Source organism: Phasianus colchicus, chromosome 1 (genome assembly GCF_987193195.1).
Source record: "Phasianus colchicus chromosome 1, bPhaCol1.hap1.1, whole genome shotgun sequence".
In the NCBI taxonomy this organism is placed as follows: Eukaryota; Metazoa; Chordata; class Aves; order Galliformes; family Phasianidae; genus Phasianus; species Phasianus colchicus.
The window spans coordinates 111,341,097-111,353,734 of NC_143436.1; the positions used below are offsets into that span (position 1 = coordinate 111,341,097).

General features: G+C 36.9%; 1 protein-coding gene across 5 annotated transcripts in view; it reads left to right on the forward strand.

The window, feature by feature from the left end:
* The window catches only part of PKNOX1 (PBX/knotted 1 homeobox 1), a 45,929-nt gene that overhangs the window by 13,803 nt on the left and 19,488 nt on the right, over positions 1 to 12,638 (forward strand). For 2 of the 5 annotated variants that reach the window (XM_090123072.1, XM_031594648.2), the window contains 3 exons: positions 2,499 to 2,600; positions 5,826 to 5,953; positions 7,121 to 7,292. In XM_090123072.1, coding sequence (XP_089979198.1) covers positions 2,550 to 2,600; positions 5,826 to 5,953; positions 7,121 to 7,292 — 351 coding nt within the window. In that variant the 5' untranslated portion in view covers positions 2,499 to 2,549. Of the gene's footprint in view, positions 1 to 2,498; positions 2,601 to 3,689; positions 5,004 to 5,204; positions 5,263 to 5,825; positions 5,954 to 7,120; positions 7,293 to 12,638 lie in introns of those variants that run through there. The other 3 variants (XM_090123078.1, XM_090123085.1, XM_090123089.1) reach the window with 3 other exon arrangements.

Here is a 12,638-nt window from a genome sequence, read left to right on the forward strand (position 1 = left end):
TATTCTTTGTTATAATGTTTCATGTTTTAGAAAGCAAATACAGAAGAGAGGAAGCTGTAAGTCAAATAGTTGGAAAAGAGCATTGCATGTTAAAGATAGAAGAGCAAATGTTATTAGAAAATGCAAGAAAGATCACCCAGTTGTTTGGGTGAGTTAAAAGGAGCTTTGTAACTCAAAAATGTAAGATTATGATGTCTCTTCCTTGATGTGATGTGTGTTGAACCCTCTGTCACCTAAAAGCAAATGGTGGGGGGATGATACTGGTAGGCTGTTGTATTAGTCTAAAGTTTGTTTTCATAATACTTTTATTAAAATCCAAAAAAGTATTCTTTGTGTTAGTATCAAAGTGAAGATAGGGCTTACAGGGATTGGAGGTTTTGTTCAGTTGATGGTTTTTCATTCTTTATTAGTGATACAGCTAAGTATTTGTTATAAGGAAACACAGTAAAGCTGTGCAAGAGAAAGTTAGTTCTCCAGCACCATTTGTGTAAACAAAAAGTAAAAGAAGTAGAATATTAACATTTTGGCTAGAGGTGCTTTACTTCACGTGTTAAACCCATATTTTTGGTGTATGCTAAAAATACACTCAAACATCAGTGTGTTAGGATATTGCTGTGTGACGTTTCTGGCTTGTAGTTATACAACTTTGCTGTGTGAACCAAAACTCTTCAGAGAATCCCGCTCCTACCAGATGTTTGCTGCCACCAAACCAGCAAACACTTGCACTGCAGCTACCAGAAAAATAAAACCAGTCTTTACTCTTTTTTTCTGTCATCTTTATTCTTAAGAATAGCTGTAGTAGCAGTTGTAGCATGTCTCTTCCCATTCCACAAGCTGCTGAAGATGGTGTGCACCTGCTGCCTGCAGATGGAAACGTGTGCAGCTACACCATCACCCAGAGCCAGGAGTACGGCCTGCACCTCAGGTGGCACAGGCTGCCACAGGGCAGCTGTGGGACTTGAACCATAGTGAGTGAATCTATATCTGAGTTTGGATAGGGAGTCGTGCCTACTGGATTGTGATAAGCTCCTCTGGTCTTCAGAGCTGGTTTTCAATAAATAAATAATCAAATAAATTCCACTTTGAGTAGAACTTGGTGCAGAGTAAGGATGGAGGTTTGTCCTGAGGAGTTATGATCCATCTCTGTGCCTGAAACAGTGAAGTAAATGAGGAAGGGAATTCTGAAACTTGCCCCGTGTTTCTGAATTAAACCCGTACTTGTGACTGTTGTGATCTACAGGGAAAAATATCTGAAACTGTAGAAATTACTCTTCAAAATGGTTGTATATTTTAGTACTGTGCCAAGGTGAAGGAAAGATTTGAAAACAGTTGAAAAATTTGTAGTCATTGGACCTGTTACAAAGAAAATAGTTTCCATTTCAGATCTTAAGATGGTGAAAATTCTTGTATCTCATTCTTCAACACTGAGATAAGTAGAAGAGAGGACAAAAACTGGACCTGTAATCTTCTTCAAAACATGAGCTCTGTTTTTGTTTTTTCCTCTCTAAAATCAATATTTTTATACTGGCTAACCATTAGGACTCCTACAGGTCAAGGAAAATTGAGTTCTATGGTGATATTTAATGTTAATGCCTTCTTGAATTTTGTGATTTTTATTGTAGTGCCTGCTAATTTGACAAGGAAGTGAAAAGTAAAACTAATAGTTTGACGAATAACTCTATCTGGTGTTGATGATATACTAAATATTGTCTTTTTTTTGATTTTTGAACTCCTCTGGGTAGCAGACTCCAACTAATGCTTGAAGGGAATGCCAGACACGAATTGACTTGTGTCATAAATCACATGCAAATGATTATTTCCCAAAGTATTAAATGATAGAGAAAATGATACTTCTGAATTCTGAAGTCCCTTTTGAAAATATGTAATTTCATAGGCCCAATTGTTTAAAAATAGTTAGAATTTGTTCTAGTCTTTGCTGAGCCTTGCTTAACTTCAGTAGGAGATTTCTTACTTCAGAAGTGCTTTCAGATACAGGTTTCTAAAATAAATTTCAGGCTCTAAGTTTAGAGTATAAGATTCATGCTCGTAAGTAAATTGGTGTTGCTTAACACTTCCTACGTATGATCCATCAGTTGTAGTCTCTTTGTGTTTTTGGTTACAGGAATGTTCAATGTGTCATTAGTCTTTTGAGAACAAAGAAACAAATCTTTGTTTTTTCCACATTTTATGCATAACCTTAGAATTAGTTAAATACTGCAGAAATAAATGCTAGTTTTTACTTGAAGTTTATGAATGTAACAGGACTTCATCCTCTTATTGACAATACGATGTTAAATACAAAATCTTTCCATGTTTTACTGCTGAAGCTTGTTGTGGTTTTCCACATGGAATTTTGGTGAGAAAATGCACGTAGCTTTTATTGTCAATAAGCTTGCTGATTGTTCCAATGTTACAGCTCAATCCATTTTCATCTTTTGCAGTTGAGTTCTAAACGGTCACTTCTGTGACACTATTTTTTTATTTTTTTTATTTTTTAGAGTATTTGTTCGTACCGATGATGATTTGATGCAAGTAACATTTTCTTAACCATGATGGCAACACAGACATTAAGTATAGACAACTATCAAGATGGACAACCGGTAAGATTGTTTTTCTTTCTCTATGAACTGACACAGTTGGCAAGAGAAAGAAGTTGTGACTTTAATGCCTGTGTTGGCATTACTTAAGTATCTATTTTTGTTTGTAAAACAAAATGTTTGAAGTGATGAGCTAATATTCTGTAATACTTTAAATGTTTGATAAAGACTTGGTTAATCTTTGTGTGACTTTGCTTAATTTCTGGCAGAATGGTTATATAAGGGATTTTATTCCGATTCTGCTCTAAGTGATTTGTGTGCTTCATGTTCTTACTTTTAGGAAAGGCAAATTGGGTATCCTTAATATTTTGTGTTCATGATTCTTCAGTGTTCTTTCATGTCTGCAGTTACAGTAGCCAGTTGACATTCGGACAGTTATAGACAACTTGGTTTCAAGGAATTAAATTTGGTTATCTAGAATTATATGCTAGTTTGAATTGAAGCAATTATGCTGGAGACTGGTAAGATTCTTTATTTGCTGTAAGGAGGTTATTGGTAAGAATGGATGGTTTGAAAGTTGATCAACGATACTCCAGTTTTTTATTTCTGCAAAGAGGCAGGTGAAGTAATGAAGCGTGTGGGTTATGCTTGGTCATGATGTTCCTTTTTGTACAGCAGGCACTGTGTTGCAACAATTTGAATTTCTAAACTAAAATACTGTTAGCTGGGAACAAGTCATGCCACTGGCCTGTAACCTGAAGACCCATCTTTATATTACTGTGAGTCAGCCCTAAGCAGTAAATACAAGTATTTCTGTCAGCAGATGGCAACAGTGATGAACAGAAGAAAAAAAATGGCAACTTTTTCCATTTTATAAAAGAAAAAAATGTTTATCTGAATGCAGTCTTGTGTTATTGCTTTTGTTGTTGTTGTCTGCTGCTTTTATTGCAGTTCTGATTTCTCTTTCCTCTCACCTGCCTTACCCCCTTTCACTTTATTCCCTCAGCAAATACATGCACCCTGTGACACTTCAGTGAAAGTAATACATGTTTTTGTTAAGAACAGATTGGTTGTTTTCTTTTGATTTGTTTCATGATTTAAGCTCTCAGTAACCATATAAACAGGTAATTTTGATGCCTACTTCTTTTGTAGCGTTGAAATGACCCACAGAAAATAGCTCTCAGTTTGAAGCGAGCTATTTCCTCCTCCTGGCAAGACAGAGCCCTCACTGAGCCTAATCTCCACCTTCAAACTCTGCAGATATGTGGTTCAACATTTTTAATCACTTATATGAGTCACCCCTTTCTTTTTTACTCCTCCCTCTTGTCATTAGCCAAGAAATGAGTTCATTAGTTACATCATTTTTGCAAGCATTCTGGCTCTCAGATCACCTGTGCTTGCTGAGGAAGCTTTTTATAAGGCAGGATGCTGTCTTGGGCTGGATACTCTGTTGCTTTCTGTTTTCCTATTTTTCTTGAAGGTGGGTGGCCCTGACAGGTAATAAAGCATAAACCCTTCTGTTCTCTCAGACCCTCGCTGGAGGTAGTGCAAATGCTTCTGTCATGTGCAGATAAAGTTTCACTGGAACCCTCTCAGGGGGTTCCTGTCAGGGGTGTGCTGTATATAAAAAGCGGGAAAGAGGGCAGAGGATTGCACTCTGTATGTACCTGGAGATGTCAGTTCTGAATATGGGGGGATACCCAGAGTAGCACCTGTCTTCTATTCCAGACAAAACTTCCTAGGGTTAAAGCAGAAAAGGCTGCAGTGACTCCTTGTTTTTTATGGAAGTTGCCAGTGCTAGAAGAGGAGAGAGCTGGGGTTTGGAATGTGATGGAGGGGTGACTATGACTCCCTTTAAGACACCTGATTTAGCCTGAAAGATGCTTAACAGGGGGTGTTGGGGAAGGCCATTTTCAGCACCAGTAACACCACGATCATGTAGGCAAGGCCTCCAAGGCACTGCCAGCCAGCCAGCACAATGCAGGCCTGGGTAGAAGCTATGGCTGTATCTTGTTTTTTGACTGGTGGCAGATTGTGTTACTGTGCTCTGAAATAGAGCTGGTAAAGCAATCCATGCAGTGTAAGCAAACAGTTGAATGTGTGGATACTTAGGTGGGGGCAATGGGCAGAAAAAAGCCATAGGGAAGCAGAAAAGCTATCCTTTGGAAGACAAGTGTTCAGCTGCAGCTAATGGAGCAGCAGTGTGGGAGGTAGCAGTTGTTGACCCCAGGTGGGATCAATTGTGGTAATGTGAGGAGTTATTTCACACTGCCAGGGTGGCTGTGGAGTTGTTTAGTCATTTAGGTAGATTTGTAGGTCTTAGTGTTCTTTTTCAGTAACACTTGAAATATTTTTTCAAGCTTCTTTTCGGGGGAATTACTGCTATTTTTTTTTTCTTTTTTTTTCTTTCCTGCTTTACTATTGCAGTTCCTCCTTGCTCTATTTACTTGCAGGCCACCAATTTAGGTTGGTTCTTTTAAACTCTTGTGTAGATCTATCAGTTCAGACTGATAACTTCTATATGAAGTATCTATGTTTATTTTGTATTAAGAGGTGGATTGCATTTAGATAAACTGACATGTGACTTAATTGCTATTCAAAAGTAGTTTTTACTTATTTTTCTTTTTCTCTTCCCTCAACATTTGCTTACATGTTTTTGTTAAATAGATATCTAGAAGTGCTTACAGCTGTTTTCTCCAGGAGCTTGATATCCTTAAAATGATTGGTATGTAAATTTGAGTGGTACAGGTCAGGGGAAATTATACTAGTGATAACTGGGAGATTGATAGGACACAGAATATTTTAGTTCTGTTTAAGAAAATATGCATTTTAATGAGCAAGAAAAACTTTTTCTTTTCTGCAGTATCTTGTTTTAACATACAGTAAAGAATAAGAAGAAACACTGAATAGAAACTTTTCCTTTCTGTTGTCTTCATCTAAATGGTTTTTATGCAGACATCCTCCTAAAATTTTTGGAGCAATGTATTCTAGCCTACTCAAAAAACAGTCACTTCAGAGATGAAATGCTTTAACTATTTACTGATATCTGTCATTCCCATTTTTTAAAGCTGAGAGCTGAAACCAAAATTGACCTTTACACTACTCATCAAAAAGTCTCAAGGATTAAAAGAGGTTTTTTGTTCCTACTGTGGCTTCTTGTGCTATCGCCAAGTCATGCCAACCTTCTGGCAATTTAGTAGCCCTTTACATTGCTATTTCCTTAGAAAACAGTATGCTTATTTTACGTCAAGCATGCAGATTTACTAATAACTTATCCTTTTTCTACAGATGCAAGTAGTAACAGAGTTAAAAACTGAACAAGATCCAAACTGCTCTGAAACTGATGCAGAAGGGGTGAGTCCTGCCCCTGTAGAATCTCAAACTCCAATGGATGCAGACAAGCAGGCCATTTACAGGTAGTAATGGACTTGTGCTCTGTCTTTTGAAGGGTGAAGAAGAGAGGAATTTTTTTTTTTTTAATATATACTAATAGAATGCAGCTTAGAAACAGATTATTTCTTGGCTGTGTGTCTTAGTAGCATGCAGAGAAAGGAGGAGATCAATTTAAATTCACTATTGATTTTTAGCCAAAATATATTAAAAAAAAAAAAAAAAAAGCAGCCTTCCTTTTATTATGGGATTCATTCTAATCCAGCATAGGTTAAAGGAAGTTCTAAACCTGGCTGCTTTTAAAGAGCAATTCAGCATACTGTTCAGGCGGTTGAGCTCACTGTAGTTTATACAGTAATTTTTATCTTCAGTGTGGGGTATTTTTTTTTTTAATTGTAATTAGGTTAGTTTTTACTAACTTTTCTTTAGGGATAGCAATCTACTGCCTAGTGATTGGCTCAAACTGGATTGAATGTTGATGTATAACACAGTAATTCGAGATTTTTTTTCCAGTGTTAAATGCTGTGCTGAGTAGTATTGTTCTCTTTTTATGAGGTTAAGTGTTTTTTTCATTTTTCTTCCATTTTAAATGCTTTATAAATACATAATTATTGCCAATTCACAGTTAATTTAAAAAAAAAAAAAAGACATATCCACTCATTTTTTAGACTTGTGCTGACAAAAGCTGCTTCTGCTCTGAGCCATCCTAACCACTTCAAATGGAGGCCTCCAAGTACAGTCTGTGTACTGTCACCAGTTACGTAAAGTTATTTGTGATGAATAACCAAAGCCCACGTTGAAGAATAAATGACTTTTATCTAAAATAAATGATTTTAGACTTAAAAAAAAAAAAGCGTTCTATTTATGTCTAAATCACTATTTCTAACATGCTGTATTTAACGTATCTGTTGCCACGCATTTACAGTAAATTACATAATATTTTCCTAGCTCTTTGTTTTGTGATTGTTCTGTTTATTTAGATTTTTTTTTCTTTACTTGCCTGTAGGTTGTGTGGTAATGAAAAAAGGAAAAACAAACTTTTATCATGCTGTAGTCAGTGGTGCTATGTGCAATCTCATATAAGACTTATCCTTCTGTTTCTTAGGAGTGATTGTTATCCTATGTGAGCTAGATATCTGACTTTTCAGTATTGTAACTAGCAGTGACAATACTTATTTGAACTTCTATTGTAGGCACCCACTATTTCCCTTGTTAGCACTGTTATTTGAAAAATGTGAACAATCTACACAAGGATCGGAAGGCACGACTTCTGCAAGTTTTGATGTAGATATTGAAAATTTTGTAAGGAAGCAGGAAAAAGAAGGAAAACCCTTTTTCTGTGAAGATCCAGAAACTGATAATCTGGTAAGCACAAGATGTTTCTTTCATGTCTGAAATAAACATCATATTTGCCTTGTTATTATTTCAGATCTCAATTGGTGCTTATAGTTTATCCTCAGATGTTTCTTCCTACAAGGGATTCCTTTTTATGTTAATCCTGAAAAACAGCTTTTGAAGTTGTTTTTTTCCAATCTGCTCTTTTTTCCTCCTTATCTGTAAACTTTTATCAGTTCCTTCATAGTTGCTTCCCATATGGGTTTCTAGACTGTATGAGATCCATGTACTGGGGATGACCAGAAACATGAGCTTGCCTTAGCCAGGCTCACTCTGCAAATTAATGTTAGCGTCAAGCATGTAACCTGTGTTTATGGAAAAAAAGTCATCAGCATAAGTTTTTTTTCTCTAATCTTTCTTTTTTTAATCAGGATTAATGTAGTTAATGGAAGAGATGTTATAAAATGAGCTTAGAAAATGTAACATATTGACTCTTTTCTTACATGCTGATGTTGTCTTTGTTTTCTGAAAGTCCATCAGAATGTAAATCTTCAATTCTGAAGATTTTCAGGAAGTGATGAAGTTTTGATTTCTGTGCTCCCTTTGTCTCTCTTTTGAATCACATTCCCTTGTGAAAAGTGTTCTTGCTATGCTTGTACCTAAACTATCAACCTTCCTGTCTTCGGAGTCAATTCACAATTCAATGTTATGTTTGAGAGTGCTAGATTTATAGGGGTTATGTGTTAATCTGCAGGACTTCTAGTTGTGGAAGACTAGTTCCTTTAAGGAGACTGTGCAGTAAAACAAGTCTTTTTGAGTCTACCTCATAGGATAAAAAGCTACATAAACAATTGAATTTCACAAAGCTAAACTGACAGTAGTTGTAAACAACATTCAGAAAAGGTATGTGTGTTAAAGCTGTTATATAGAAAGATTTGTGTGCGCCTTTAATATTGTGTGTGGGAGACTAAGACACAACATACCTGGAGAAAACTTAAAATCAAAACCATAACTTAGATGAGAATAAATCTGAGATGCTGTTTAGAATTGTCAGAAGGGCTACATTAAACAGCATGTTAGAAGGAGCACAGGGGGGTGGGAGGGTGGTTATTTTGGCTGCTTTTGTCGGCAGATGTTAACAGTCACTTTCCATAACTTGGTTATCATTGTACTGAAGTTCTGGGAAGATAATGTTTAAATACCATCATGGAAGATGAAATTGCAAGAGTCTCTATGTATAATTTGAACAATGTGAAAGGAAAGCAAGCAGAAGATAGTATATTGTACAGTGAGGCAAGTTTTTACAACTCTGGATAAAGAGGCGTAGAAAGTTATCTTTTCAGCTATTTGTTACATACTTTTTACTGTAAGTTACAATGCTGGGATGTAGATACACTAAGGTATCATGTGAATGATATCAATCTGTAAATTTAAAGTTTCTTAGTTTAAATCATCTTCCAGGATGGATAAAGCTAACGCAACTCACACTGCACTAGTCCATCTTCAAGCATGTTTCTACAAGGCTCTCTTACCGCTTGTGTTCTGGAACTGTTGATTTTACAGAGGCTTTTGTTTTCACTTTGGAAACACTCTGAGGCTCAAATATGCCCTTTGGATGGGAAAGTAGCTGAAGGAGAATGCGTAATATGATACGAAACAATACTCTCAGTATTAGTATAAAGGTTTTCAGTTTATAAATGAAGACTAGGCATTGGCCACTTTAACCAAAGTTTATAGCTATAACAGAACTGAAAGCCCCAACATTTCAGTTTCGTATCTTAATGATTAGATCTTTGTGGGCAGATTTTGATGCAGCTCACTTGAGAAATATTTACTGATAGAGACAGTGATTTAGTAATCTACGAAGAGACAAGTATTAACAATATACATAGTAACACAATTCCATGGATTAAACCCTATTGCAAAATGATTGTTGCCATTGCAGGAATTAAAAATAGAATAAAAAAAGAAGAAGCATTACAGCAAGAAGAAATAAATGATAATTCTTTTCTTTAGTTACTTTTCTAGTGTAAGAAACAGTGGTATGGCTTTTTATTGTTATTTGGTTTTTTTTTTAAGTTGAAATGTCAATGGTGTAACAGTATATCTATGAAATACTTGTTGAACAATGATTACTTTATAAATGTAAGTAGACTATAAGTGCTTCAGAACTGTTATAATGACACAGCCTATCTGTGAAGAGTATCACTCTTCCATTAGGGTGCAGAAAGCTTTGGCAGGCAGCTATGGGCAGGCACTGGTATACTTTTCAGATCATTATTCAACAGGAAAGCATTCATGCAAATTGAAAGAAAAATAATGAATTGTTTCAAATGGGCCATTGCTTTCTGGAGAGGACTACATGCAAGCTGAAAATGACAAAATGATTAAATAAGGACTAAATAAATGGATAGTGAGATGAACTGAAAACTTACTGAACTGCTAGATTCAAAGAATTGCAACCAGCAACATGAAATCCAGTTGAAGGCCAGTCATGAGTGGTATACTCTAGGGACTGATACCGCAACCAACATCATTTAACATCTTTGTTAATCACCTGGATGGTGGGATAGAGCGTACCCTCAACAAGCTGGGAGGTTGTACATAAGTAGGAGAAGCAGCTGGCAAAAGGGAGCTGTGCCACCTTCCATGGGGACTTTGACAATTTGAAAAAAATAGGGCAGCAAAGAATCTGAAGGAGAGCTCTGCAAAAGGAAATGCCAAGTCTGGGGAGAAATAATTCCGTGTACACGTTCGTGCTACAGGTTGACCAGTTGGAAAGCTTTGCAGAAAAAGGACCTGAGTGCCTTGTTGGATACCAGATTGAATATGAGCCAGCAGTGCATCACTGCAGCAAAAATTTCAATGTACCTGGGCTGTATTGTGAAAAACGTTACCAGCAAGTCAAAGTAGGTGATTCTTTCCCTCTGAGTTTTGGTGAGGTGCATCTGGAGTGCTGGGTACAATTCTGGGCTTCTCACTATTAGACATAGGGGTAATGGAGTGAATCTAGCAAGAGACCATGAAGATAATTAATGGACTGGAACGCATATCAAAGAGATGCTGAAAGCTGAGACTGGCTAGTGTGGAACAGAGAAGACTTGGAAAGAGTTGTAGAGACAAAAACGTCTTACTTTTTTTTAGTTATGCCCAATGAAAGAGCAAGAGAAAGCGGATGTGAATCAAACCACAGTAGATTTCATTAAAGCCTGAGGGAAAAACAAAAACACTTTTGCTATAAGTGAGGCTGAATATTGGAGCAGGTTGCCCAGAGAGGATGTAGAATATCCATCCTTGGAGATAGTCAAAACCTAGCTATGTGGGGCCCTGGGAAACTTGCTGTACTTGCTTCACAGGGGAGCTGGATGAAACAATTGCCAAAGATCTCTTTCAACCTCAACTACTTTGTGATTCTGTGAGCCTTCAAAGATTGTTTTTCCAAATATCCTGCATGTCTTAGCCTGCTTCGTATGCTTTGTTGTAGATAAAGTGTTCTCTCAGATCTTGCTTGCAGTGGTGTAGATGGGTCTGCCTTTCAAATACTCCTGCCTCCTGACTGACCTGTTCGTGACTTCAGTGGTGACAAAGTCTCTTGGTTTATGTGGTATTTGCTATTATTGATGGGCTTCGGAAATCTGGTTGACTTTGCTTGAAATGGTGAGGAAGTATTTGTTTATGTCTCGTGTTCCATGGCCACTAAGATCAGTGCTGTCTGAAACTGGAACCATGTTGCAAAATCAGCTTATCTTTGTCATTGAATTCCTGATGTATAGTCACATTGTTAGTGGTGACTTTCTGTTACTAGATACCAAATGTAAACTGAGTGTGGATTTTCCTCTGCAGAGGGCCAGGGTCTCTGTATAGCTGGTGTTCTGACAGGCAGTTCAAGGGCAGTGAGCAGAGGAACAGAAGGATTTCTGTCAAGTTCTGAAATATCTAGCGTGTTCTTCAAACTCTTCTTCTGCTTGAAGTACTGATGGTTGGACAGAGAAGACTGTAGCTGGGTTTAATGGCAGATTTTTCTCCATTGTGTCACATAAATATTTGTTTCTACATAGATTAAAAGTCATTTTTGTGTAGATTAAAAATTACATTGTAGTAGAGAGGGGCTCTAATATGGGGCACCTTTGTGATACCTTTTTCTGCACTTCCCTTTTTAATTCTTATGAGAAATAAACGATTCACTTGAGAGGACAATCTAGCAGAGACTAAAGGGTGAAGCAAGTAGGCCAAGTAATTACTGGTTGTCCAAGTGTGTTCTTATCTCACTGCAGCAGAGTCATATAAGAAAGATGTATATGTTTGCTTAGTAGCAATCATTCAGGTTGGAGCCAGAACTAAACTGAGATGAATTGAGCATTACAGTGCTATAAAGACTCACTGAGGTCCTATCAGAACAAGAGTTGCAGGCCTGCCTCAGGTAAGGAAATAAGTCACTTTACTCAGCTGATTCAATTCTTTTCCTTTTTTTTTTTCCCAAACCCAACTGCTCAATGTAGGCTTTGTGACAGAGCTTTCAGCCTATGGTTCCAAAGTGGCAGAAACAAATTTCAGTGTTTCTGTCAGCCTTAACACTTTTCATTTTAAGGATGTTCCTGGCCAGTATATTGCTAAGTCTGGCTTCTCAACCAAGTTTCTACCCTTTTTGATTATTTAAGGAGAGAGATTCTGTTGTTTAATCTTCATTAATAAGCTCTAACTTTTGATTAGTTCTGAAGAGGTCAGGCAATTGGACTAGAGTATCTTTCAAGATCCAGTTGAATATTCTGTTTGTTCTGATTAACCACACAAACAGTTTCAGTTGGTAATCTTAAAACAGCATGGCAAAGGGTTACGATCAACAATAAAAAAGAAAAGATCTAGAAACAATAGGCCTTTTATTTTTCTAGTGTCTTGCCCAATAAAGACTTTGTCAGATGTGTTGTCAGAAAGGAGCTCTGGCATTGCAATAAATGCAAGCGTTTCCATTAATATTGATGGCTTCTGGATTAGGTCAAATTTTGACATTTGGCTTGAGCATATTTAGAAGTACAATAATTTCCTGGAGAAGAATTTGGAAAGAGTGAGGGAATGGCACTTTCTCATGTAATGTTTTTTCAGTAAATGTATTTTTGAGGTACTTTGTGACCTGGATTAAGCAAACTTGAGTTTGAGTTTGTATAGCTATTGCAGTGTTCCTAATCTTTTTCTGTATGTGCGTCATGTAACAGTCAGCAAGTGTGTGTTCAAAAGCCACATCACTAAGAAATAAACCCGCAAGCTGTACTGTATCTTCCCTGAATTTTGAAATGTCAGTTGTCTCTTCCTTTGTCTGAGAGGTGTATGAGATGCCTTTCTTTCTTCCAAGGAAGAGCATATCACAGGAGAATGCAAAGT